General features: G+C 37.9%; 2 protein-coding genes across 8 annotated transcripts in view; one reads left to right on the top strand and one right to left on the bottom strand.

The window, feature by feature from the left end:
• Positions 1-235: 235 nt before the first annotated feature.
• TMED5 (transmembrane p24 trafficking protein 5) lies at positions 236-20515 on the bottom strand. 2 transcript variants are annotated; one of them, XM_019957041.2, is made up of 5 exons: positions 20038-20515; positions 11658-11755; positions 5400-5594; positions 3426-3475; positions 236-3049 (listed from the first exon to the last, which is right to left on the bottom strand). In XM_019957041.2, the coding sequence occupies exons 1-5, from the start codon at positions 20215-20217 to the stop codon at positions 2988-2990; spliced, it is 585 nt and encodes a 194-aa protein (XP_019812600.1). In that variant the 5' UTR covers positions 20218-20515; the 3' UTR covers positions 236-2987. The 2 variants fall into 2 exon arrangements, with proteins under 2 accessions (XP_019812600.1, XP_019812599.1); XM_019957040.2 differs by lacking the exon at positions 3426-3475 and having other exon boundaries at positions 5411-5594; positions 20038-20499.
• A 137-nt stretch (positions 20516-20652) lies between these two features.
• The window catches only part of CCDC18 (coiled-coil domain containing 18), a 173212-nt gene continuing 165929 nt past the window's right edge, over positions 20653-27935 (top strand). For 3 of the 6 annotated variants that reach the window (XM_070786090.1, XM_070786089.1, XM_070786091.1), the window contains exons 1-2: positions 20653-23134; positions 23641-23815. In XM_070786090.1, the coding sequence (XP_070642191.1) occupies positions 23001-23134; positions 23641-23815 (309 nt within the window). In that variant the 5' untranslated portion in view covers positions 20653-23000. The remainder of the gene's footprint in view (positions 23135-23640; positions 23816-27935) is intronic. The other 3 variants (XM_070786084.1, XM_070786086.1, XM_070786085.1) reach the window with 3 other exon arrangements.

Genomic DNA, 27935 nt, shown 5'->3' with positions numbered 1-27935 from the left:
GAACTGAATCTTTGCCTGTTTTGAGTACCTTTGAGTACCTCTTAGTTACATGTTTGGGCAGCAGCAGAACAAGTACATATACAAACAGAACTCTACTAAAGGGTAGAATGATTCACAATAAAAAGTGCAGAGAAGTATAGGTTTTCAAATGGAAGAGAGCACACTTTTAAGATGACATCAATGAAGGCTTTAAAGATTAGACAGTATTTATAATGACTGGTAGATAAATAAGACATTCTTTGATTGTAATTTTTATTATATATACTCAGCACAGTATTCAGTGCTCATATAATATGGCTGTGTCTGTTCATAAGTATAAAGCATTTGAGCAACACTAATTGTGCATTATTAAATTTCAACTGAAAAACCATTACATGCTGAATCAATATCTTTGAAAATTTCAGATAAAAGAATTTTCTTTGGGGAAGCATACAATTATAGGTATTCAATTTTTGTCAATTTTAGGACATAATACTTGAGAAGGATAAACATACATAAAATAAAATGACATTTCAGTTTATACTTTATTTCAATACTATTTCAACCACTTATCTTGACATTTACAGAAAACCAATCATTAAGGATCCAAATGCAAATCATAGTGAAACTCTAGGCCTTAGTTAAATATTTTAGTATTTTAGAAGTTTATATGAGTAAAAAGTAAAGATAAAATAAGCTGTCAAGTGACAGTTTACTCACTTTTAGCATAGTTTTAATGTCAAAATACTACACTAAAACCATATGATGCAGATAAACAATAAGCTTTTAGAAATATTAAAGAATTTAGTTCTTTGCATACAAATTTTACTCTATGGTTAATACAGGTAACATGCTTCTTAAATAATCTGTTTTCACTTTGTCTATAAAAATAAAATTGTCCTCAATATCCCTAAATTTTTTGTTTTCTAAATAAGGCCATTATTATATAATAGGAAGTTACTGAATCAAAGGTTTAAAAAAATCAGTGGCACAAATCAAATGTAAATGATGTAACAAATCCATTGTTAGGTAAAGAATCAGAGTACAGTAAGTACAGTGACCAGCCACACATAAGAGGTAGAGTTCTTAATCACAGTTTTATAGAAAAGATGCAGTAGTTTATATCTGTACTGTTTTATTAGCTATAGTACTTTACATTCGGTTCTCATTATTAGTTTATCAGAAGAGGAAAAAGCTCTTTATAACCAAAAATCTTACTGGCCCTTGTTTTGCATGTGTTACAGGGGCTACTCCTGTACACTTAAAAGCATTTTCTTAGCCAATTAAGGTAATCACCTAAACATGACGTTTATCTCACTTTAAAAAAGCCTCAAAGTTGGGAAATCTAAGTTTCTATTCTTCTCCTAAGAAGAATAGAGGGAAATATATATAAGATGGAGGGAAATATCTCTCATTTTGTACCACTTGATTATAAATTATAGATGAAACCATCATTGTCTCTGGATATTATTATTGCTTATTAAGAATTCAGCAGTACTAACCAACTATACTCAGGTTTATCAGTTCATTGTTTTTAACTCTTACATGACATAAACAATATTACAAGTTGGTATAACCTAAAAATTCTGTTTAATTCATTAAGTTAGTAGTACTTAAGACATGATGGTAAAGACTAGAGTTGTTCATATATTGAGTGTTGAAACTTCTGTAGGTTTTTGATTCTTATTTGAATGCCAATAAAGTGATCAGAAAGGTCATTTTATGAAAATTACAATAAAAACTAATAAATATTTATACTAGTAGGGCTTAACTGGAAATTAATCTCATGGTTTATATTAGGATTGAGTGATTATGATAAGCCAGTCAGATTCCAGATACTTATAGTTTAAGTAAATTTTATTTTGATAAGATATTCTCGTTTCCCTAAATTCTTTTATATTGACTTTATTGTTTTTTTTTAATGATTTTTGAGAACTCAAGATATTTACTTAACATTAGGTCCAAACTCTTTTAGCAATATTTCCATCACACTGATGGTATTAATGTATCATCCAAGTCAGTAAATACATTAAAACTAATGTAACACTATTGATAATATAAAAATAAAGTGATTTCCCCTCATTTAATTTAGAAATCCTATATCTTAGTTAACTATTAGAGAGAATGTATCCTTACAGAAATTGGGAACGATCTTTATTCACTTCAAAGAGAAAATCTGTCCTATTTTTGATAAGTATGCTTTTAGTATTTTTAAGAATTATTCAAAAAGTCAGCTTTTAGGAATGTAGGCTAGGTATATAAAACTAATACTTTTTGTTAATATTTTAATATATTTGGTTATAAAAAAATCCCACATACCTTTTTTTCACAGCTGTGTTTCTATATACATTTAGAAGATACATACGTAAAAAGAGAAAAGTTGAGTTTTTTCTAAAGATATCCATGATTAGATAATTCTCATGATTTATAACTTGATACACTGAAAAACTTCTACAATTAATTTGTAATTGCCACATTTACAAAGAAACTTCTGGGTAACAGTCTTCTAAAAACATTGTTCAGTGTTACATTTAGGCCTAAAGTTCATTTATTTAAATCACCTAATGACATTTGCAAAACTTTTGCAAACATAGGAAACTACTGTTATTAACATGGCTTCATTCATTTATACCTGCACAATATTTGCAATACACTTAAGTACAATCGGAACAATAAGATTACTTGCACAGATGAAAGTTAAGCCTTTCCTTTCATATTAAAATTATACTTATTTCGCACTTAATGGTAATGCCTAAAAATGTTTTGGAAAAGACTGTTGTTAATGGTCTTGACTGTAACAGTTTATTGCATTTTTCTGCCCCTTTTTGTGAATGTTAAGTACTCTGGAATTTTAAGTTCTACTTTTCCTCTTATCTTCAAATAGACTCTTCAGCATATACACTTGAATGGCTGACACTACAACCATTACTACTAAATTAACCATAGACCAGAAATTGACTCTATCAAAGTTGCTTTCTTGTATGTTTCGGTCACGTGCTTCAAATGCTCTAAGCAGAGTTTGGATGTGACCACTTTTGCTTAGTCTGGACTTGATGCTGTTGATAGACTCCTGGAGATAAATAAAATAATTTTATTGTAAAAGAATGCTCAGTAATTTTAAGTTAATTTAAAACTGTGCTTCACTGTACTCTTACTAGTTTAATATCCAAAAACAATTTTAATTAAGGGGTAGGTACTACTTAAGATTTACCTAAAGATCTTTACTACATAAAGTTTATGTAATAGTTTTCATGATATGTTTAAGTTATTGTTTATAATTATTCTAAAAGAGAACAAAGCTACTGGGAATTGAAAATAATATGAAAATATATTTGAGTGCTACAGTGCCAGTAATTTTACATACATTATCTTGTTAGCCCTAACAACCATAAGAAATGTTTTTATTACAGAAATGTTCCAAGAGTACATTCATCAAACAAGCTTACCAAGATGCAGTCTGAGTTGCACATCTGAAAAAAATTTTTTTAGTAGGGTCCTGGTGAGAAGTGATTTAAAAACTATAAAAGGTTTACATGAATATACGGTAAAACTGAGATTAGAAATTATGTTAAAGTATTGATGGCATAAGTAAGAAAATAACAGAAACAGATTTTCCTGTATAGTCACCTTAAAATCCTCATTTAAAAGCAAAAAATATACACAAAATTTCAGAGTGCTCTGCTAAGCCTACAAAACTACAAAGTATAATATTTGTCATATATGTCTATTTGTAATGCAATGGTAATCTAGTAATGCAAATATTTTCCAGAAAAATATGAGATTGAGATCCCCAAATGAAAAGACCATGCATAGTTCTTTTCAGTATCAGATGATGACAGTCAAGTATAAAATTGTTTATTCAAGTTTGCTGCTGCCATAAAAAATTTTGATGGGGGAGTATAAGTGGAAAAACTCCTGAAAGACACTTTGTTTTTCTTTAACAAAGACTAAGTATTTTAAGCCATATTTAAATCTGAACTTTCTGTTCATTTTGTTTAATTGTGAATGAAGTCAATTTCCTGAGAATTCAGTGAAGTATTAATACTAATAAAATTTACAACTACTTGTATTTTGTACTTGTTGGCAATATAAATTTAAAATGGAAGAATATATTAATATGATTGAAATTTTAAAAATGAGTGGGAAAAAGAGACTATTTGTATCCATAGTAGTGAGACTATGGATGCATCATTTTCATTTTAAGCCAGTTCGTTATCTACAAAATGGAATAAAAGGGGAAAGGGAGTTTGGAGCTGGACTAATGATAACTAAGTCTTCTTCTGAATCTCAAGTTCAACTAAATTTAGTACACATATGAGATGATGAGATCAAAATTGTCATGGTAAATATTCATGGTAATCAAGCTTAATCATTTCAGTTTGTAGTCACAGTTAACAACAATGTTAAAGGTAAGAAAACTAACACTTACTGTTTGCTAGATGCTGTTTTAAGCATTTATAGATATGCCATATCACCTTTAATCTTCACAACTCTAGAGGTGGTATCCCCAAGGGTGATAGGACACCAAGGCTTAGAAGGCTCAGAAGGAATTACACATATGATATGATCATTTAATTTTCCGACTTAGCTAACTGATCTTACAATATGTCTCTTCTTTTATAATTTGATAGTTTTCTTAAGAAACCTCAACATGATCAAAATATCACACTATTAAAAAAAACAGTTCAGGTTATGAGTATTAGAGTTATACATTACGGTTTCAAATTTGGAATAATCACATTATTTCTCCTACAGAAAGTTCTGTAACAGGTATATATGCTGTTTATAAATATCGCTGAATAAATTCTATCATTTGATTACCTCTAGTTGTGGCTGAAGGGTAATGACCTTTCTCCCCAACACTTGCAATACAATCATTAGTAAACAGGTTCATATACATGCACATTTCTTTATGCAGGTTTATGATAAATAAAGCATAAAGCAACTCAAGCAAAGAAGCTTTTACTCCTGAGGGTAGTGGTAGTTTCTGATAACTACTAGGTTTGGCTGAGTTATGTTAACAGCATTCCCCAAATTAATCAAGTGATACCAAATTTCACGTTATAAAATCTGTGTTATGGGGGAAAATTCCTGTATATTTTAAGTATTTAAAAATTACTCAATTTTGTGTGCAAGCATTCTGCAGATCATTACAATCCTCTGTTTGAACATACTAAGTTCTGTATTTAAGAGCATGTGTTCAAATTGGAGTTTCCCTCTCTGGTTCTGTGACAGAGACAATTACCAAATATCCCTAATCCTTAATTTTCCTTATTGGAAAATGGAGTGGATAATCCTCATAGAATTAAGTAAGGACTAAGTAAGAGAATGTAAATAATACCTAACTCAGTGCCTATCACATGGTAAAGTCTCTAGATGTTAGTAACTTTTTATTATTTTATTCTAAAAAAAAAAAAAACACTATACTGACCAGAATGTCCTCCAGTTTCATATCCAACATATCTGTGCCAGTAATGTATTTCTTCCAGTCCTCTTGTTCTTGCTCCTGTTCTCCCATATTATCCAGGATTAATTCAAAGAAAATCACCTTCTCAGAAATGGTGCTGAATGTATTGTCAAAGCAGAACATGTAATCACCAACTTCAGTCTCTATCCTGTATTAAAAAAAGAAACTGTCCTCAGTTATCTGTACTTCCATCTGGGATCAAAGAAAAAACTACTGTAAAAGAAATAACATGATTTATAATTAGCTTACTGACAGACCTCCATAGTACTGAAAGATAACTTATAATTTCTTTAAAGCAGTAACCTAAAAATAGATATTCAAGTACTTGCAATTTAAATGTGCTTGACACTGGAGCAGGATTAAAAACCTAGATAGGATACCTCAGAGTGAACCTTAATATTTATGTATTTAAAGTAATTTATAATGAGTTCAACTCATATGGAAACATCACTACAGACCTCCACTTTTGAGATTAATTTGTAAAGTGAGATTTTTTTTTTAATTTTCAAAACCAATGGATTTTCCTAAATGCTTCATTCTAGGCCCCTTTGGATTAAGTACATAAATTATAATACAGTTTACAAAGATTAGGAATGAGTTCAGTGGTGAAGAACAAGAGCATTACTCATAGTGGCATTACCTTTACTGAATAAATGCCACTCGTAACTTAAACGATCTTGATCTTCACATTAAAGATAATTGGCCTAGGCAGAGTTAATTTAGCAAAATAGTTTTCTAATAACTTTTTGTGGAGAGAAGTTTTAACAAACTATTTACACAGGCTAATGACATTTACTACTGCTGGCCACAAAAAACAAAGTTCAACAAATGTTTTGTTGTGACTGTTCATGAAGGTTGGTCTAAATTCGAAGTTTCCTTATCCAATATGCTGGATCACTTAAATTTGGGGGCAGATTACATCATTTTCTATAGCCTTCTGAGCAACATGTGATTCTCATCTTTTAAGCCATCTCCATCTCTCCCCCCCACCCCTTATTTCTGACCTAGGGTTTGTTTAGGCATAACATGTAAGTCCTCAGCAATGTGATTTGATTTTAACATATATCACTATTAATAAAAATAGCCAGTTCTTATATACCTCTTCATAATTTACATACTGCTTTCACACATCGTTTTTAATCTTTATCATCCTATTTGAAAGTAAGCATAATTGACCTTTTCAAGGCAAGTAGAGTAAGGTTCACATAGATACAAGTTTCTTGCCCACGATCACATAGCCTATTCTAAGCATAGATGAAGCTTGAACTTTTGACCTTCGGTTAATTGATCTTTCTACAATACTGCTAGAAGCCTTCTGTATTCTTTGCAGTGTCCTTAATTATGACATACCTTTGTCTTTGGAGATACATTTAACCTTTGAAGGAGTCTAAAGCAAACACTGGTATGGATATAGGGGAACAATATTAAAAGGAACAAAACAAAAACATTGTGATTATTATGTAATATGACGTAGATTTGGGGCATTTTCTGAGGTAAAATTTCCACTATATTCTGATTAATGGTATCACTGATAGCATATAACCACCATATGTATTCTGAAGGGCAGCATTCTTAGTCTACATATTGTCAATGAGGAGATACTGCCCCCTAGGGGTGAAAACTCATTCAAGATGGGCCAAAAAACAAAAATTAGCTATAACAGTATTGTTTCAAAGCTCAATCCTACTGACAAAATCTTATCCCATAGTATCAGTATTTTAATTTTCTCTCATTGGGTTTTCTTGGGCATATCACAAGAAGGATGAGCTCTTGGAAGGTACACATACACAAAACGTGGAACAGTGGTACAAAATGCTAGTAAATACTTGTGATCGGAGGACTTCTGAATGATTGATTACTCGATCTAGAAGTCATTTGGCAAGAGGAGGCCTACACAGGCCAAACGATGCCATTGGCTCTTTTGTGGATGTTATACGTTTGATCTTCAATTTCTGAGGTGTCTTGCTTTATTTTCTATAGCCTTCTGTGATCTTCATCTTTTAAGCCAGTCTTGTTTCTCTTCCCCCTATTTGTGATTTACTGTGTTTAAGAATAAGAGATGACTACCCAGCAGTGTGACTGGATTTTAGTATATATACTATAAATAAAAATAGCCACTACTTGTAGACATGCGTGCTCAGTTGCTTCAGTTGTGTCCAACTCTGCGATCCCATGGACTGTAGCCCACCAGGCTCCTCTGTCCATGGGACTGTCCAGGCAAGAATACTGGAGTGGGTTGCCATTCCCTTCTCTAGTCAAAACTTGTATGTGCTCAATCAGTTGTGTCCAACTCTTTTGTGACCCCATGGACTGCAGCCCACCAGGCTCTGTCCATGGGATTTCCCAAGCAAGAATACTAGAGTGGGCTGCCATTTCCTTCTCCAATACTTATATATCCCCCTTTATAATTTACACACTTTTATACACTTTATCTCTGTTAATCTTTGAATTTTGGGGGGAGACTTAAGTTCTGGTATGAGTTAGGGTAATAACTAATTTAGCAGTCTAGAAAAATGGTACATATGACAATGCTGGACAAACAGGTATTACTTAAGCTGTTTAAGGCTCTGTCTGGAGACATTTTTTTTTTTTTTTTTACTAACCTTGACTTCTGGAAGGACAGTATTTGTTTAAAAGGTTTGATTTAAGAAAAAACTTTAAGCGGCATAACAGATTTTAATTGCCTTTAAAAAGTTAAGGGACTTCTCTGGTAGTCCAGTGGTTTAGAATCCACCTACTAATGTAGGGCACCTGGGCTCAACCCCTGGTCTGGGCAGATTTCACATGCCACGTAGCACCTAAGCTTGTGCATCCCAACTACTGAGCTTGCACGCTCTAGAGCCTGTGCTTTGCAACAAGAGAAGCTATTGCAATGAGAAAGAAGCCCGAGCACAGCAATGAAGAGTAGCCCACAATTAGCAAAAGCCGGTGCATAGCAATGATGACCCAGCACAGCCAAAAATTAAGTAATTTTTTGAAAAAATATAGCTAAAGATGAAATTTTCATTTTAGTTTTTAGATTTGTAAATTTGGTATAGTGATTAAGAGTGAGTTGCTGACTGGTTTTAAATCCTGGCTTTGCTGTTCATTAGCTGTGTAACCTGCAGTAATTTACTTAACTGCTCTATGCCTCAATTCCTTCATTGGTAAGATGATAGTAAGGACTATAGGGAAGAATAAAAAAAAATTAATACATAAAGTACTTAGAACAGTGACCTGACATATCAAAAGAACTCTTATAAACTCATTCTTTTTTCCCAATGGTTTAATAAGAGATAATTCTATGTGGTCACTCACCTACAGCCAGACATGCTGCAGTGTGAAGTCAAGTGGGCCCTAGGAATCATTATTACAAAGCTAGTGGAGGTGATGAAATTTCACCTGAGCTGTTTAAAATTCTAAATGATGCTGCTGTTAAAGTGCTGCACTCAATATGTCAGCAAATTTGGAAAACTCAGCAGGGGCCACATGACTGAAAAAGGTCAGTTTTTCATTCCAATTTAAAGGGCAATGCCAAACTACCATACAGTTGCACTCATTTTACATGCTAGTAAGTTTATGCTCAAAATCTTTAAGCTAGGTTTCAGCAGTATGTGAACAGAGAAATTGTAGATGTACATTCTGGGTTTCAAAGAGGCAGAGGAACCAGAGATCAAATTGCTAATATTGTTGGATCATAGAGATACCAAGAGAATTACAGAAGAACATCTGCTTCTGCTTCATTGACTACGCTAAAGCCTTTGACTGTGTGGATCACAACAAACTGGAAATTTCTTAAAGAGCTAGGAGTATCAGACCACCTTACCAGTCTCCTGAGAAACCTGTATGTGAGTCAAGAAACAATAGTTAGAACCGGACATGGAACAAGTGATGGGTTCAATATTGGGAAAGGAGTATGACAAGACTATATATTGTCACCCTGCTTATTTAACTTTTAAGCAGAGTACATCATGTGAAATGCCAGGCTGGGTGAATCACAAAGCTGGAATCAAGACTGCCAAGAGAAATATAAACCTCAGATATGCAGATGGTACCACTCTTCAGATGACAGAAAGTGAAGAGGAACTAAAGAGTCTCTTTATGAAGGTGAAAGAGGAGAGTGAAAAAGCTGGCTTAAAACTCTATATTCATAAAACTAAGATCATGGCATCCAGGCCACTACTTCATGGCAAAGAGATGGGGGAAAAGTTGGAAAGAAACAGTGATAGATTTTCACTACTTTGGCTCCAAAAGCACTGTGAATGGTGACTGCAGCCATGAAATTAAAAGATACTTGCTTCTTGGAAGGAAAGCTATGACAAACCTAGACAGCATATTAAAAAGCAGAGACATCACTTTGCTAACAAACTTTGTATAGTCAAAGCTATGGTTTTTCCAGTAGTCATGTACAGATGTGACAGTTGGACCATAATGAAGGCTGAGTGCCGAAGAATTGATGCTTTCAAATTGTGGTGCCGGAGAAGACTCCTGAGAGTCCCCTGGATTGCAAGGAGCTCAAACCAGTCAATCCTAAAGGAAATCAACCCTGAAAATTCATTGGAAGGACTGATGCTGAAGCTCCAATACCTTGGCCACCTGATGCGAAGAGCTGACTCACTGGAAAAGACCCTGATGCTGGGAAAGATTGAAGGCAAAAGAAGGGAGTGGCAGAGGATGAGACGGTTAGATGGCATCATTGACTCAATGGCCATGAGTCTGAGCAAACTCTGGGAGGTAGTAGAGGACAGAGGAGCCTGGCCACAAAGAGTTGGACACAACTTAGGGACTGAACAACAATTCTTTCTAAGAAAGTAGTAACATACCTTTTCCCCCCTAATCTCTAAATGAAAGCAGAAAATGGGAGAGTAATTAAAATTGACAGAAATTCTATACATTTTCTATATTCTGAAATTTAAAGATGAACTTCATTTTTGGCTCTTGTTCATATACCTATCAAAGAGAAAGCATAGTTAATTCTGGTATAGCCACCTTAACTGACTTAAAATTACCACTTCTGATTTTATTTATCAGTAGTTTATGCAATTTTTTTTTTAGAACTCTACATAGGTAAAATGGCATTTTTGAAAGCACATTAAAATGAGTATCTTAGAAAACGATGGTTGAGACATTTTCCCACCTCGTTCACTCATACATGTATTCATATTTACTGAGTAACAGTTATATGCCAGGTACTTTGGTTAACAAAGACTATGTGCTAGAAATGTTCTAAGCACTGTATAGTAGAAGCAAGAATTTTGGTTCATTCTCCTTCCTCCTAATAAATGTATATGCCTGCAGTCTTATTTAACTTCTCTAAGCCTCCTTGTCTGTAAAATGGGAATTGGAGAATCAAAGAATATCTCTCACAGGGGGTTGGAATGATTAATTTGCTGCTGCTAAGTCGCTTCAGTCGTGTCCAACTCTGTGCGACCCCACAAACGGCAGCCCACCAGGCTCCCCGTCCCTGGGATTCTCCAGGCAAGAACACTGGAGTGGGTTGCCATTTCCTTCTCCAAAAGCATATAAAATGAAAAGTCTAGTTTATGGCAAATATTGGACACTCCGTATTTGATTTTCTTATTCCTATATACTCACAGTTTAAACTCAGTAACAATACTGAGTAAACAAAAGTGCTACAGTAAAATAATACAATGAAACAGAAACACTGGTGAGATGAAAAAAAGAGAAATGAGGTACAATATATGGCCTTTTATCAAATTTTAAACTTGGAATTATAAAAAGCATTTTCTATAGGGTTTCCTGTGGTCAGATCTTTTACTTTTAGGTCTTCTAATTATCTAAAAAGAGTGACATTTGAAGAAAATAAAAATTTACACACACACACATAAAGATGTATCACTGTACTGTTGTTTTAAGAAAACTACTGGCAAAAATGATACGGCCACCAGTTCAAGTTATATACCTGGAATAGTAACTTATAACAGAAAAAGCCTGTGGTGGCCAGAAAGGCAGGTTTTAAAATGCCTCAGAAGATTGAAAGCAGTACCTGTGGTATACTCATCTCATTAACCAAAGCAAAGCAAAAACTCAGTCAAGATCAAAAGAAAATGCCTAAACAAGATGACACTTTAGTTTAAGATAGATCACTGAAAAGAACTGTTTAAAATGTTCATATGGAATCATTTCATGCTAATATTTAGTATCAAATGTGCTAAATTTCCCTGTTCCCACTGGTATTCAGTTCATGGAACCCAACTAAGAGATAACTTACGTGTGAACTCCATCTGATTTTCTTTGTTCAAAAACTAAGGTTTTTCCTTCTGGAGAAGCAAGATGGAAATCAATATCTAATCCTGCTCCATCTAAAACCTGCAGAAAGGCAAAGAAGAGAAGAGTACATTTTACAAATGCTGAAAATAAAAAGTAGATTATATGATGAAAAGATTTCATTTCTAAACCTTAACAAGGGTAAGAAGGTCAACACACTCATGTTAGAGCTAGAAAGGAAAGACCATTTTTTTCCATTCCATTCATTTTTGGAACTTGTCCCTTTCTTGCCATTTCCTGCTGCCATCACTTAAATTTAGGTCTTAGGAGTATTACTGAAATAATCTCCCTAGAACAGTACCTTCATCGAGAAGCCCTATGGATTAGAAAGAAACACAGAAAGGAGTTAAATTTGTAGACCCTTTTCCTTCAGCAATTTAGGGTTTGCTATGTAATTTTTCTGAGTTTGTTTCCTCCTCAGTATTAGCTACTTCTCAGCCTGGAACTCAAGACGTTTATAATCTGATTCCAACTGACTTTTTCAACACATCACCTATTATTTCCCAGTATGAATTATGTATTCCAAGTAGGCTATTTACTTACTGGCCAAATAATTCAGCTTGTTCCTTTACAATTTCAAAATGTCCTGATGATGATGATGGCAGCTAACAATTATGGTTTATGCCACACATTGTTTTAAGTGCTTTATGTGGATTAATTTATTTCTCACAACAACTCTAAAACGTAGGTTCTATTATTGTTTTCATTTTAGCGAAAACAACCAAAACAAACACCCCTTTCCTCAAGAAAATTTTAAAAACCCTCAAAAAACAGGCACAGAGAAGGTTGTCTAAGGTGAGATAGTAAATAAGTGGTATGGTCACAATGTGAATTTAGCAATCTAACTTCAAAGGCTACTGTTTTTCTTAACTCCATTTTCTTTTTCTTCATGGCTTTAATGGAATAATAGATTACCTATTCTTGTGCTCTACTTACTGACCAACAGAACTGGTTTTGAGTGGCTAGCTAAATATACACAATTCTTTTTCCTCTTTAAATTTCAGTGAAATGAACAAAAGGTATCAATATAATCCATAACAATACTAGAAACCTAGGAAATCTTAAAAGAGTTTAAGAGTAAGAACTTTCTAGAGATACTCCACTGAACAATGAATACATCTAGCTACCAATATCTATTAATCTCAAAATTCTAAAAACAGAAACACCAAATATTTGCTGAAACCAATGTCTGCTTTTTCATGTTATTTGGCACCCCACTCCAGTACTCTTGCCTGGAAAATCCCATGGACGGAGGAGCCTGGTAGGCTGCAGTCCATGGGGTTGCTGGGAGTTGGACAGGACTGAGCGACTTCACTTTCACTTTTCACTTTCATGCATTGGAGAAGGAAATGGCAACCCACTCCAGTGTTCTTGCCTGGAGAATCCCAGGGACAGGGGAGCCTGGTGGGCTGCCATCTATGGGGTCGCACAGAGTCAGACACGACTGAGGTGACTTAGCAGCAGCAGCAGCAGCTTTTCTCACGGAGAAGGCGATGGCACCCCACTCCAGTACTCTTGCCTGGAAAATCCCATGGACGGAGGAGCCTGGAAGGCTGCAGTCCATGGGGTCGTGAAGAGTCGGACACGACTGAGCAACTTCACTTTCACTTTTCACTTTCATGCACTGGAGAAGGAAATGGCAACCCACTCCAGTGTTCTTGCCTGGAGAATCCCAGGGACGGGGGAGCCTGGTGGGCTGCCGTCTATGGGGTCACACAGAGTCGGACACGACTGAAGTGATTTAGCAGCAGCAGCAGCAGCTTTTCTCAGAGGATCAAATTTTGGAAAATAATGTAGACAGATTTAAAAATATGTTTCATCAGATAAATGTAATATATATCCTCAGAGAAATTTAAGAACATAAAAATCGATAAAAGATGAAGATGCTGATATGAAAAATTCTTAGAAAAACCCAAAATGTGATTGCCCAAATAAAGCCCTAATGAATAAAGCCTTAACAACAACAGAATAGACATGGATAGAGTCTAAAAATTAGAGAAAAGGAGCCAAAGAATTCTCAGAACAAAGCAAAAAAGTATAGATAAGAACAATGCAGGAAATGGTAAGACTTTATGAAGGACAGAGCTAAAGATTTCAAATAACCACCTAATAAGCCTCCTACTGACTTTTCCAAAGGATTTGAAAAGAACCACCTAGAAACTGAAGTAGTAGTAGAGAACTATAAAATAACAAGAACAGGGATGGCACCAGCATTCTTGCACATACACTAGATGTAAAAATCACAAGGGATTTTAAAACATCACATGTAGTCAATGTTCCCAAATATTACTGAAGAGAAAGCAAAAGATAAAACCATTTTCTGATATCTAAGGACTCAAAACATTCTAAAATTACTAAAGTTTCCCCTCCAAAATCCCAAAGTCATATCCATTAAATCAAAAAATAAGTGATATCACAAAATTAAGCATAGACTTCAGTAAAGCAAAAGGTATTATTGGTAATGACTAGCAGGCTTAAATGTCATTTAAAAATATAGAAGCTAATTTTAAAATACACAAAATACCTATTTAAAATAAACAATACCATAAATCTAAATTAAACTTCCTAATGATTTCAATGGATCAGGATGAATGAGTCCCACTTTCCCCTGTCTGTCATAGTCTTTCAGTCCCTCAAAGGTATTCTTCAGTCTTCTGCCTCAAAGCCTTGGATTGCCACATGCTGTTCTTTTTACCTATCACCTTGTTCCACCCCCTTATCCCTAGTAAGCCTGATTCTTCACAGATCTGAACTCTACTTCTAGGATGTCTTCTTTCAATTCCCAGATAAAATCAAGTCCTTCTATTAAACATTCTTAGGCTTATGCAGTTAGCTTCATAGCAACAGAAATCAGATTCATTATATTCTTTGCAGCCAAAGATGGAGAAGCTCTAAACAGTCAGCAAAAACAAGACTGGGAGCTGACTGTGGCTCAGACTTAAATTGAAGAAAGTGGGGAAAACCACTAGACCATTCAGGTATGACCTAAATCAAATCCCTTATGATTATACAGTGGAAGTAAGACATAGATTTAAGGGAGTAGATCTGATAGACAAAGTGCCTGATGAACTATGGACAGAGGTTCCTGACATTGTACAGGAGACAGGGATCAAGACTATCCCCAAGAAAAAGAAATGCAAAAAAGCAAAATGGCTGTCTGAGGAGGCCTTACAAATAGCTGTGAAAAGACAAGAAGCGAAAAGCAAAGGAGAAAAGGAAAGATACACCTGTTTGAATGCAGAGTTCCAAAGAATAGCAAGGAGAGATAAGAAAGCCTTACTCAGCGATCAGTACAAAGAAATAGAGGAAAACAATAGAATGGGGAAGACTAGAGATCTCTTCAAGAAAATTAAGAGATACCAAGGGAACACTTCATGCAAAGATGGGCTCAATAAAGGACAGAAATGGTATGGACCTAACAGAAGCAGAAGACATTAAGAAGAGGTGGCAAGAATACACAGAAGAACTATACAAAAAAGATCTTCACAACCCAGATAATCACAATGATGTGATCGCTCACCTAGAGCCAGACATCCTGGAATGTGAAGTCAAGTGGGCCTTAGAAAACATGACTATGAACAAAGCTAGTGGAGGTGATGGAATTCCAGTTGAGCTCTTTCAAATCCTAAAAGATGATGCTGTGAAAGTGCTGCACTCAATATGTCATCAAATTTGGAAAACTCAGCAGTGGCCACAGGACCGGAAAAGGTCAGTTTTCATTCCAATCCCAAAGAAAGGCAATGCCAAAGAATGCTCAAACTACCGCACAACTGCACTCATCTCACACGCTAGTAAAGTAATGCTCAAAAGTCTCCAAGCCACACTTCAGCAATACGTGAACTGTGAACTTCCAGATGTTCAAGCTGGTTTTAGAAAAGGCAGAGGAACCAGAGATCAAATTGCCAACATTTGCTGGATCATGGAAAAAGCAAGAGAGTTCCAGAAAAACATCTATTTCTGCTTTATAGACTATGCCAAAGCCTTTGACTCTGTGGATCACAATAAACTGTGGAAAATTCTGAAGGAGATGGGAATACCAGACCACCTGACCTGCCTATTGAGAAACCTGTATGCAGGTCAGGAAGCAACAGAACTAGACATGGAACAACAAACTGGTTCCAAATAGGAAAAGGAGTACGTCAAAGCTGGATATTGTCACCCTGCTTATTTAACTTACATGCAGAGTACATCATGAGAAATGCTGGGCTGGAAGAAGCACAAGCTGGAATCAAGATTGCCAGGAGAAATATCAATAACCTCAGATATGCAGATAACACCACCCTTATGGCAGAAAGTGAAGAAGAACTAAAGAGCCTCTTGATGAAAATGAAAGAGGAGAATGAAAAAGTTGGCTTAAAGCTCAACATTCAGAAAACTAAGATCATGGCATCTGGTCCCAACTCTTCATGGCAAATAGATGGGGAAACAGTGGCTGATTTTATTTTTTGGGGCTCCAAAATCACTGCAGATTGTGATTGCAGCCATGAAATTAAAAGACACTTATTCCTTGGAAGGAAAGTTATGACCAACCTAGACAGCATATTAAAAAGCAGAGACATTACTTTGTCAATAAAGGTCCATCTAGTCAAGGCTATGGTTTTCCAGTAGTCATGTATGGATGTGAGAGTTTGACTATAAAGAAAGCTGAGTGCCGAAGAATTGATGCTTTTGAACTGTGGTGTTGGAGAAGACTCTTGAGAGTCCCTTGGACTGCAAGGAGATCCAACCAGTCCATCCTAAAGGAGATCAGTCCTGGGTGTTCACTGGAAGGACTGATGTTGAAGCTGAAACTCCAATATTTTGGCCACCTGATGGGAAGAGCCGACTCATTTGAACAGACCCTGATGTTGGGAAAGATTGAAGACAGGAGGAAAAGGGGACGACAGAGGATGAGATGGTTGGATGGCATCACCAACTCAATGGACATGAGTTTGGGTAAACCCTGGGAGTTTGTGATGGTCAGGGAAGCCTGGTGTGCTGCGGTTCATGGGGTCGCAAAGAGTTGGACACGACTGAGCAACTGAACTGAACTGAACTGAACTTGTATTAATTTGATTAACGTCTATCCCCTTACTAGACTGCAAGAATCTAGTATTACTGTACACAGAGTATAGTATTACTCACCATTGTTTCTGCAGTACTTAACATAAAGCTTACAGAAACTAAGCACTCAATAATAAAAAATTTAAATGAATTATCTATTTTACTCATAAGATATATATGTATTGACATTTAAAAATTCCAAGAACTTAATATATAATGGGACTGGTCAGTTACCCTAAAAGTGTCCTCTTACACCTGAAAAGTGTGAAATGGTTAAAATTTTTAATATGTCACAGTAAACCAAGGGCAATGTCTAGAAAAGTTTGTTACCTGACATTTTAAAAATGAAGACAAAACCCAGTAGCTTGTAGTTATTGGAAAATTAATGACAGAGTTGGAAAATGCAAGGGGTTGAAGATTTCTACCCTACGAACCTTTGCAACATTGTCTAGGACCACAAACACCAAATGATTTTAATTCTTTCCTTAATCAAAACAGTTTAGACAGAATGCTTTAAGGGAACAGTCTTTTTGAGTGATTAAAGATGCCAAGTGCTGATATAAAGCTAACCCACTATATATAAAACTCGAAAAATGTAAACATAAAAAAGCTAACATATACTGAACTTTTACTATCTGTTTGGGGTGGTACATAAACACTTATTAACTGTTTCAAATCAACTCTTACTATTATTGTCAATATTTTACAAGTGTGGGGTTAAGTAACTTGCTCAAGGTCACAGAGGTTGTAAGTGCCAGATTCAAGATTTCGACCTAGGCATTTTTTTTGTCTACAGTTGGAGCTGTTAATCCTAAGAGGTCAGTAGTTTACCTTTATTTATCTATTTTTTTAGGCCATGCTGGCATCTTAGTTCCATGACCAGGGATTGAACACAAGTCCACTGCAGTGGAAGCATGAAGTCATATCCACTGGACTGCCACAGAAGTCCCAATTTCTTTCCTAATACCTGGGTAAAGACTGATGAACAATAAAACTTGTTTCCTTATCTAGACTTTTTCTAACCCTGTAGTTGGTTTCTTTACCTCTAATTTTGCCCTCCTTAAATCCATATTCCACACTGTAAAACATTTTTGACTGTTACCACATTGCTTAACTTCAGTAGCCCTTATACAGACAAAGGTCAAAGCTACTCAGCATAGCACACAAGCTAAGATTCATGATCCAGCCTCCTGACCTCTCCAATCTCTTTTTCTTCTATTCTCACCCTAGACTTTATAGTCTTAAGAGTTCCACCCCTTAAGATCAGCAGTTGTAGTGTCCAGTATATACTGCCCACTGCTAGAACAGTAACACTGCATTTTCAGAAATGCGTATTCATTTTGTTCCTTTTCCTAGAATGCCCCTCTTCCCTGCATTCCTGTTTCACCTAAGCATGTTTCTAGGTTCCTATTTATTTTCTCCAAGAATTATTTTCTGAAAACCCAGAGAAGTCCTTCTCCAACAGCATATAACCATACTTTATTTTCCAGGCAAGAACACTGGAGTGGGTTGCCATGTCCTGCTCCAGGGGATCTTCCCGACCCAGGGATCCAACTTGCTTCTTCTGAGTCTCCTGCATTGGCAGGCAGATTCTTTACCACTCTTCTACCTGCGAAGCCCCTGTTTATAAGCCAGTAACCTTTAAATATTAAGATCCCTGAAAAGGGCTCTTTCTTTTGTTTGTTCCCTCCTCTGTGTCCTCACCGCCAGGCATTACTGGCACGTGGTAAATCTTCAGTAAATTAACTTTTGAACTGAACTGGAAATCAGGAAATGCTGAGTTCCTGCCTCAGCTTGGCTCACTAACTGTAATTTTAGATACTTTATGCTTAACCTTATGCATCTATGCTGCTGCTGCTTAGTTGCTCAGTAGTGTCTGACTCTTGGCGACCCCATGGACTGCAGCCTGCCAGGCTCCTCTGTCCAAGGGGATTCTCCAGGCAAGAATACTAGCATGAGTTGTCATGCCTTCTTCCAGGGAATCTTCCCAACCGAGGGACGGAACCCAGGTCTCTCGCATTGCCCGCAGATTCTTTGTCATCTGAGCCACCAGGGAAGCCATATTCATCTATAAATAATCTAATCTCAAAGTTTCTGCAGATGAAGATTCTAAATAACTTTATTTTGCTCTAAATATGACAGTACCTGTTATTGAAAAAGATTCTCTACATCAACTATAAAAAATTAACATCTGATTAAAAATTAGGTAACATGAAAAAAGTTGAAAGATGAACCACATGAAGGCATTTCTCTTTTTTTGCAGTGCTACCTAGAAAAATCGAAATTTGCCATACTGGAGCTAACGATTTCTTCTAAGAAATTACCCTTTACCAGAGTGACTACATAAATTAAGGCAATTCCCTATAACATCATGCTGTTATTAAAAATAAAATAGTGATATGGGAGAAATGCTTAGAATGCTGAAGAAAAGATTACAGAGCTTTAATATACAATTAGATCTTATTTGGTTTTTAAATAATGGGTATATATATAACTCAGAGGGCTTCCCTGTTGGCTCAGTGGTAGAGAATTCGCCTGCCAAGGCAGGAGATGCCAGTTCGACCCCTGGGTCGGGAAGATCCCCTGGAGAAGGAAATGGCAACCGACTCCAGTACTCTTGCCTGGGAAATCTCACGGACAGAGAAGCCTGGCGGGCTACAGTCCATGGGGTCGCAGAGTCGGAGACAACTTAACGACTGAGCACACGCACACGCACAAACACAGACACACACATACAACTGGGAAGGAAATTCACCATTAAACACACCAATAGCCCCTTTCAAAATATTCCAAAATAGGATTTAGTGATCATCGCATGGTCACAATTCAAAAATCCTTAACTGAAGAAGTAACAGTATAGATTTATAATACCGAAATTGAGGGCTGGGGGCGGTGATTAAAGCAACTGTCATTTTGTCCAGTGATTAAACAGAATGTGTATTAGGCCTGAATTGTGAAATTTCCGGTACTGGCGCGCGTAGTGGCTAAAGACATGGACGAATCATTAAACAAAGAAAAAACCCACCGACATCACTAGAGCTGGCCTCTTTCCCACCGGAGAAAAGGGGAGAGGGCGGGTAGTCAATTCCAGATCCCGCCTAACTTCTAGTCCCCAGCCCCTGGACAACAGCGCCTCGCGAGCCGGCGCGCAGCTGCCCGGCTTCCGGGCGGCCCTCGCCTCTTTAGCAGCCGGGCGGTCCCCAAAAACTTTCTCAGCGGGTGAGAGGCGACGACGTGCAGTTAGGCTAAAGGAAGGAGGCTGGCTCAACATCTACACTTACTTGGTACTCGATCTCCAGCGAGGCTTTCAGGGGCATGGGCTGGTAGAAACACTCCTTCTGGCCCGCCGGAAGTGTGAACGTGAAGTCGCTGTCTAAGGAGGGAGTGAAGCCGGCCGCCCTAGGCAGCAGCAGAGCGGCCAAGAGGACCACGGGGAAGGGTAGCCAGGTCTTATCGCCCATCCCTGCCTGGGCGATCTCGGGCTGGGAAAGGCGTTGAGAGGCGTGGGTTATCGGCACTTATGCTCCGCTTTTCCTTCCAGGACTCCTCGTGGTTGGCAGGCAAACCTGGAGCCTGAAAAAGCTCCAGGTGAAGGCCTAGGCGGAGGGGTGTTTCTCCGAGAGGGAAACGCCTGTCTACAAAGCGTAGGGACTGAAGGCGGAGCCAGCAGTCCTTTTCCACACCCTCCTAGGCCTTGGTTCCCTCAGGCACCGGGCCAGCACGGACCGCCTGACACCCAGACCTCCGCAGCTTCCCATGGCGGGCGTCACACCAATGGGCGTCTTGGTGGTAATTGTGGGAAATGTAGTTCTGGGTAGGCAGGCTCGGACGCGCTCCCAGACCACAATCCCCGACAAGCCCCGCGCGTCCGGCGTAGACTGTCGCTAAGGCTGCGCGGGGGGCGGGGCTGCGGTTGGGGAGGTGCGTTCCCAACGGTTCCCGCGGCGGTTCGAACTCGGCGCAACCGGGGTTCCCGTAGTGTGTTCGGCGCTTGGGGCCGGGGAGAGGGTCGGAGGTTTCCGAACGGAGAGGAGAGCTCGGCGTGCGCCGTCGTTGGTGGGTCTCTCTCACAGCTACGACTTGTGGTGAGCGACTGCCCCTGGAGGGTGGAAACTGGCCTATCTGAAGAGGTACAGGTGTTTCCCTCTCGGTTCCCTCGGACGCGTTTAATCTAGTCATCACCCTCGCTGCTCACACTGCTCTTCAGGGTCGTATTTTAGTAGAAGAAAAATCTGGAAGGAAGTTGTTCATGTTTTCTTCCACTGCTTCCAGATGAACGAAGGACCAGTTCTATCAAATTGAGCATTCTTGAAACAGAACAGTACGATATAAAGCCTTGAATGGCCTTCCAAAATGCGGAATCCTTTTCAACTACAGCCCATCTTTTTTACATACAACGAGTATAAAGTTGTTCTTTGGTGTGATGTGTGTACCTGTGTATACCTGCAAACGCATTGTAATTAAGGCCCGAAGATGTCAGGGCCTGTAAGAAGCATGACGTGCTTTTTCACGTATGTACAGGCGATGAAGCTGGACTTTTATAACTAAGTTGAAGGGAGGAGAAATACTTATTTGAGGGTATTAAATGGCCCATTAGGAAAATGAAAATATATTTGCATATCAAACGTTTTCATTGATCCTTTAGAAGGGTGATAGAATTCTTGGGTTAAAATTTACATAAACCTGATTCAGTTGAAACAAAATGGCATGTTAGAATTTGCCCAAATTTTCTTTACCCTTCTTCCTTCACCATCCTGTAGGTAACTAGAGTTGTTGGAAAAACACAGAGTGGGGACCTGAACCTTTGACTTTTGTTTGGGAGAGTCTTCTCATTTAAGCAGAAGCAAGTTTTTGGAAACAAAAGAGGAAAGAAATGTTTTCTTTACTAAGATTCCATAGTATATAATTTCGTGCCACAGTTTATTCCAGTAAGATGAAAGTTTTCTTTTTAATCTTCCTCTCTACATCTGAGAAATTTTGAGTGTGGAGTAAATTTGTTATTTTAGCTAGGTGAGGGGAAAGAAGGACAGTTTTGTAATCATCGTTTAGTCACTGAAAATATTGGGTTTCTGGAAGTGCCTTAGAGTCCTGACTATAATACACAGGACTCCTAACCTTTTGGAGCTTGAGATGTCGTCAGAATTCTAGAAGGGTGATCAAAAAGAAGCTTCAATGACAAAGGTAAATGAGATCTGAGAGAGAAATGTAATTTAAAGATTATGCAGGAAGATGGAGTAGTAGAGATTGTAAAGCTTTCATTTAAGTTGTATTATTAATATGTTTTAGTACACAATAATTATGAATATTAATTATTAGTAATAAAATGTATTTATCATGATTTTTTAATGTGCAAAGCTACTTAGTAGAGAATTTCACAACCCTTGAGATACCCATCAGTTGAAGAAACAACTTTTCTTATTTATTTTTGTGAGTTAACCTGCTAAATGTCATTTTGATTTCTGTGGTTGTTACGTGAATGTGAGTTTATGGTTTTAAATTTTATAGCCATGGTGAATAGGAGAAGGGGATAACCTTTATCTGTTAATAAATTACCTTTAGGAAAATATGAATGTTATGATACCAGTTTTGTCAGATGTTCAGAGCTTGTAACATGATCAAGTTCAAACACTTCATACTGAAATTAATTTATAATAAATAAGAAAACTACAGTGTGACATAATTAAAAGATCTTTGCGTCATGATGGCCTAGGTTCAAATCTTGGTTCCACCATTTACAGTTTGTGTGACCTTGAGTAAGTTTTTTGGAGAAGGAAATGGCAGCCCACTCCAGTATTTCTTGTTTGGAAAATTACATAAACAGAGGAACCTGGCGGCCTACAGTCCATGGGGTTGGAAAGAGTCAGACGTGATTGAGCACGTGCACACACTCAAGCAAGTTATTTGGCTCATTCTTAGTTTCTTCATCTTTAACATCAAATAAAAACAGTTTACACACTTGTTAGAAAGATTGAAGATGGCTAGGAAAGGTGAATTGTAGTCCCTGGCTTAAATGAAAAATTGATTCATTGAAATTTTGTTGAACTTTCCATTATGGGTTTACCCTGCAGAGAAATTGATTATTGCTGGCTGTTTTGCTTTGTTTAAAGTTACCATGAAAGATTTCACAACATTTGAAATAGAAAAATAATAACTCGAGTTAAGTTTTATTAGTGTGAGATAATTTTGACTGACATCACAGATTATTTCAGGCAAGGTACAAGAAATTCATTTCTTTTTTTAAGAAATGGAATCTAGTTCATCAGACTTCTATAATAAAGATAATGAAGAAGAAAGTTTGCTGGCAAATGTTGCTTCCTTAAGACATGAACTGAAGATAACAGAATGGAGTTTGCAGAGTTTAGGAGAAGAGTTATCTAGGTGAGTGAGTAAACTTATGTATAGAACTCTAACTTAGGACTTTAACTGATGAATGTAAAATTTTTGAATATCATTATTGTTTGTTGTGTTTCTCGTGTGTCCAGAATTGGGAATAATGCTCCATAATTTAAAAAATAATAATTTTGAATATAGCTTTCCGTTTAGGAAGAAGAACAGAACTATTATAGAAGTATTTACAAATTAAGACCTTTAATATATTAGGACTCAGTATAAAATATATGTGTAGTCTTAACTAATCTTTTATTATCATGACTGTTTTTTGAATCTTAAGTAACTCTAGCATAGAGGCTCCAGAAACATAGATTGCTAGTTTTAAAACTAATTATGGTTTATTGAAAATTTAATTGAAATGCCTCAAGTTCTTTTCTGGAATCTGATTTTCAGCAATATTTCAGGTGCTTTTCTATTTTCTTAATATGTAGAAATTTAGAGTAAATACTTAAAAATATCTAAGAACTAAAATGTATTTTTTCTTTTTTTTCTAGTGTTAGTCCAAGTGAAAATTCTGATTATGCTCCTAATCTCTCAAGATCTGAAAGACTCATTTTGGAAAATCTTTCTCACCCTAGCCATCTTGGACTTTTGAATTACTCACCTCATAACAGAGTTTGTAAAATGCCCAATAGTGGTACCGATTTTCAAAAAAAGCCAAGAGATAAGGTTATCGTTTTTAGACCTGCCTACCTAAAAGTAGTTTTAGACCTGTCTATTTAAAATACTTTTTCTCTGAGTTTTTTTTTTTTCAAATGCCTAATTTATGTTTTCCATAGTCTTTTACTATAGTGCTCAAGACTCTTTGAATTTAAGTGGTATATAAGAGAGTAGCTATTTTGATGTATTACTCTATTTTAAAACTTCTATATTTATTACCTTTTTGCAATTAAATGTCTTGTTTTCTCTGTAACCCCCTTGATTTTAGTACCATACCATGTACGTAATAGGTAATCATGGCTTATTAAGTGATTGAAGTATATTGCTGTTTAGCCTGGGTCAGGTGCTCCATTCATTATATCTAAATTTTGTGGATGATGTTAGACATCTGTCCTGTTCTGAAACTCACTTTCTTCCTCTTTTTTATTCACTTGTATTCTCTATCTTCCTATGTGTATTCCTCTGTCTTACTCAACCCTTTATCTCTTCTTCCTCTATCTTCCTCCCATTTTTTATTACCCCACTGCCAGCATGCGTATATGTTGTAGCCATGCGTTCCGGGAAACAAACTCACTCAGAAGGACAATGCAGATAGTGGAGTGCAGTTTATTACACCTGTGGGTCCAAGGCAGAGTCTCCTCTTAGCCAAGGACCCTGACCAGCATTTGTGAAAATCTTTTATAACCCCATGTGTATGTGTCTGAACCCACCACTCCAAATTCCTTGAGACTTACATAAACCAAGGAAAATACAATCCTAATAACCCCATCATTCACGTGCTGTGTGCTCAAACAGTCAAGCAATTAGCCAATAATCAATAAACCCGAGGTTACACTCCAATAGATACAGAAAATTTTATGGCTTGTCTGGAGGAAGGGGTGATTAATGTATGTTTCTCTGAGGCGATGAGAACCTAGATATGATCTTCAAGGTTCCCTTGTCTGGAGGGGGTCTTATCCTTCTGTTGTTGTTTTCATAGGCACTAAACACAGAGTTCAGAGTCCATTGGAAAAGTGGCTGAGCATAATCAGCATGAACAGGCCTAAGATGGAGTCCAGGCCCTATGAATTCCTTCTTCATTCCCCCCTCTTGATGCTTTTAACTCATATTATGAGCATCATTCATAGGGATATATTGCACCGTGGCTCTCCGACCGCCAATTTGGGAGAATGACATCAACCTTCAGGTTACAAAGTTCATAATACATTGTAAAATTCAGGGTCCACAAAGCAGAACTATCAAGGCAACTATAACAGTGGTAAATTTAGTTTTCCACCAATCTCCCTTCACCCAAGATAGGACCAAAGTCCAGAAAGGAATGTTTTCATTTGACATTGCTTTTACCTGGTTTTTCATGTCATCTAAAGCAGTCGATACATTGCCAGATAAGTCAGGAATGTATACACAACATTCAACCTTAATTATAGCACAGGTCCCTCCTTGAACAGCTGTGTGTCCAAAGCCATTCTATTATGAATTACCGCTTTTCTCATTTGGATTTGCTCTTCATTTAAGGCTTGGATGGCTTTTGTTCTATCTAGGAGGGCCTGTTATGTGAAATTAGTCAAGGCCTCTAATCATGATATCTGTTGTCCCTATAGAGGATACGAATAAGGCAGCAATGTACTCATATCATTGAACCACGGATCTTGTCCACCTAGCATGTAAATAAGATAGATTTAACAGGGCTAGGGATAGATTTACAACAAGTAGGTTAGGCTTTTGTTACACTGGCATTTATATCAAATGTAACCCCATGACCCAAGTCTATTGACTGTAGGTCTTACAGCAAGAGAGCAAGGAGAGGTTATGATTGACAAGAGAGAGGAAAGTCTCTTTTTGTCATCCCAGAAAAGAGGAGAGTGGCTTAAAATCTCCTTGGCAGAGCAGTGACACCCACCAAGGAAGTCCATCCATCACTGACAGAGGCATAGCCCTACACACCCAGCAGTTGGAAGTTTTGTGGAAGTCTGCGTAGAAATGTGCCCATGAGATGAAAACATTGTCCTGAGTTGAAATGGAAGTTAAATTCAAAATCACATTGATGAGGCCAAGCAGCAGGAGTTGATTGTGCGGCTTCATCCTGAACGAGCTTGTCTAGGATCTTCTTTTCCTTCTTCTTAAGGATGGTCTTAGTCTCTCGAGGGTCAGTGGGGTCCCTCTGTGCAGTCCACTGTGTTTTTTGGGACTGCATGGTATGTTCTCTTCACCCTCATATGATGGATCCAAGGGACAATACCTGCAACTTTAACTGCAGTAGGGGTAGTTCGGAGAAGGCAATGGCACCCCACTCTAGTACTCTTGCCTGGAAAATCCCATGGGCGGAGGAGCCTGATAGGCTGCAGTCCATGGGGTCTCACAGAGTCGGACACGACTGAGTGACTTCACTTTCACTTTTCACTTTCATGCATTGGAGAAGGAAATGGCAACCCACTCCAGTGTTCTTGCCTGGAGAATCCCAGGGACGGGGGAGCCTGGTGGGCTGCCATCTATGGGGTCACACAGAGTTGGACATGACTGAAGCGACTTAGCAGCAGCAGCAGCAGGGGTAGTTGGAATAACATAAGGGCCCTTTCACCAAGGGGCTAGCAAATCATGTTTCCAATCTTTGACCCATACTTGGTCACCAAGCGTAAACTCATGAATCTGTTCCCCAAGGGGGAACGGTACCCTTTCCTGTACAAACTTAGTTACCCGATTTATTACCTTACCCAGTTCCATCTGCTGTGAAATCCTGTTCCCCCTTACCTGAGGCAAATTTGTTGACACCTGTTTTATTATGGGGGTGGGGGGGCCTCCCATTCACAATTTCGTATGGAGAATAGCCTTGGGACTGTGGGGTCATCCTGAGTCTGAGCAGAGCCGTCGGAAGCAAGTCTACCAGGAGCAGTCAGTCTCTATGATCCACTTGGAGAGTCTCTTTAATGTCCAGTTGGTTCATTCCACCATCTCAGGAACTCCAGGCCTATATGCAGTGTGCAGTTTCCATTTGATATTTAAAGTTTTGCTTACTTGTTGTACTAAATCAGCTACAAAAGCCGTGTCATTGTCTGAACCAATGCTGGTAGAAAGTCCAAGTCTGGGAACTATTTCCCTAAGCAGGCACCAGGCTACTTCTGATGCTCTTTCAGTCCAGGTAGGAAAAGCTTCTACCCATCCCGAGAACGTACATACCATGACCAGCAGGTAACGATAGTGTTGGTGAGTTTTCATTTCAGTGAAGTCCACTCCCAGGTGTTCAAAGGGTAGCGTGCCTTTCAGCTGAATACCCGGAGGTTTTTGTCTGAATACCCAAGAGGCAGCATTAACCTGTGAGGAGGCAGCATGGCCTAGGTGGGTCGCTTGTTGTGTTTGGCTTACCAGATTGTGTGCCAGCTCCTCCGGTGACAATAATTTGCCACTTGGCAGTTCCTACCATCCCTTTTCAGTCTTGATGGCCCCTTCCGCTTTGGCTAACCTGACAGCCATTGTCCTTGTTTTATCAGGCTAGTGCTATCAGTATATAGGACCCAACTAGGGTCTGGAACCTTGTATCCTTCTTTAAAACAAACCCCAGGTACCTTATCTCCTCCTTGCAGATCTGTGCCGCCTTCTTTGACACCCGGTAACCTGCTTCCATCAGCAGCTGGAGTAGTGCTTTTGTCCCTTTCCAGCATTTTTCCCTGGTTTTGGCAGCCAGCAGCAGGTCTTCCCCATATTATAGGAGCCAACATCCATACTCTTCCGGATGGAATGAGTTCAGGTCAGAAGCCAAGGCTTCCCCAAAGATGGCTGGGGAGTTCTTAAACCCTTGTGGGGGAGTCCAGATGAGCTGTTGTTTGGTGCCCCCGACTGGATCTTCCCATTCAAAGGCAAAGATGGGCTGTGACGCTGGGGCGAGGCGTACGCAGAAGAAGGCATCCTTGAGATCTAGGCGAGTATAAACTTTAGTCCTCAGTGGGAGGAGGGCTAAGTAAGGTATAGAGGTTTGGAACAGCGGGGTGTAAAGTCACAGTAGCCTGGGTGACTAGCCTGAGATCCCGTACAGGCCTATAGTCCTGCCCTCCTTCCTTTTTAACTGACAAGATGGGTGTATTCCAAGCCGACTGGCACTCTACTAGAATAACCGCTTGTTTCAATCTATTGATGT

The sequence above is a fragment of the Bos indicus genome, chromosome 3 (assembly GCF_029378745.1).
Source record: "Bos indicus isolate NIAB-ARS_2022 breed Sahiwal x Tharparkar chromosome 3, NIAB-ARS_B.indTharparkar_mat_pri_1.0, whole genome shotgun sequence".
NCBI classification, from domain to species: Eukaryota; Metazoa; Chordata; class Mammalia; order Artiodactyla; family Bovidae; genus Bos; species Bos indicus.
The sequence above is the reverse complement of the archived record's forward strand: the minus strand, read 5'-3'. Positions and strand labels throughout refer to the sequence as shown.

Bases quoted from the DNA above. Each gene is read 5' to 3' on its own strand.
- TMED5 (XM_019957040.2), bottom strand. From the start codon at position 20,217: ATGGGCGATAAGACCTGGCTACCCTTCCCCGTGGTCCTCTTGGCCGCT. The intron at 5,595-11,657 runs GTAAGTTATCTC...TTTTTAATACAG, and splicing joins AAATCAGATGGAGTTCACAC to GATAGAGACTGAAGTTGGTG. The intron at 3,050-5,410 runs GTCAGTATAGTG...ATTTATCTCCAG, and splicing joins TGAAACTGGAGGACATTCTG to GAGTCTATCAACAGCATCAA.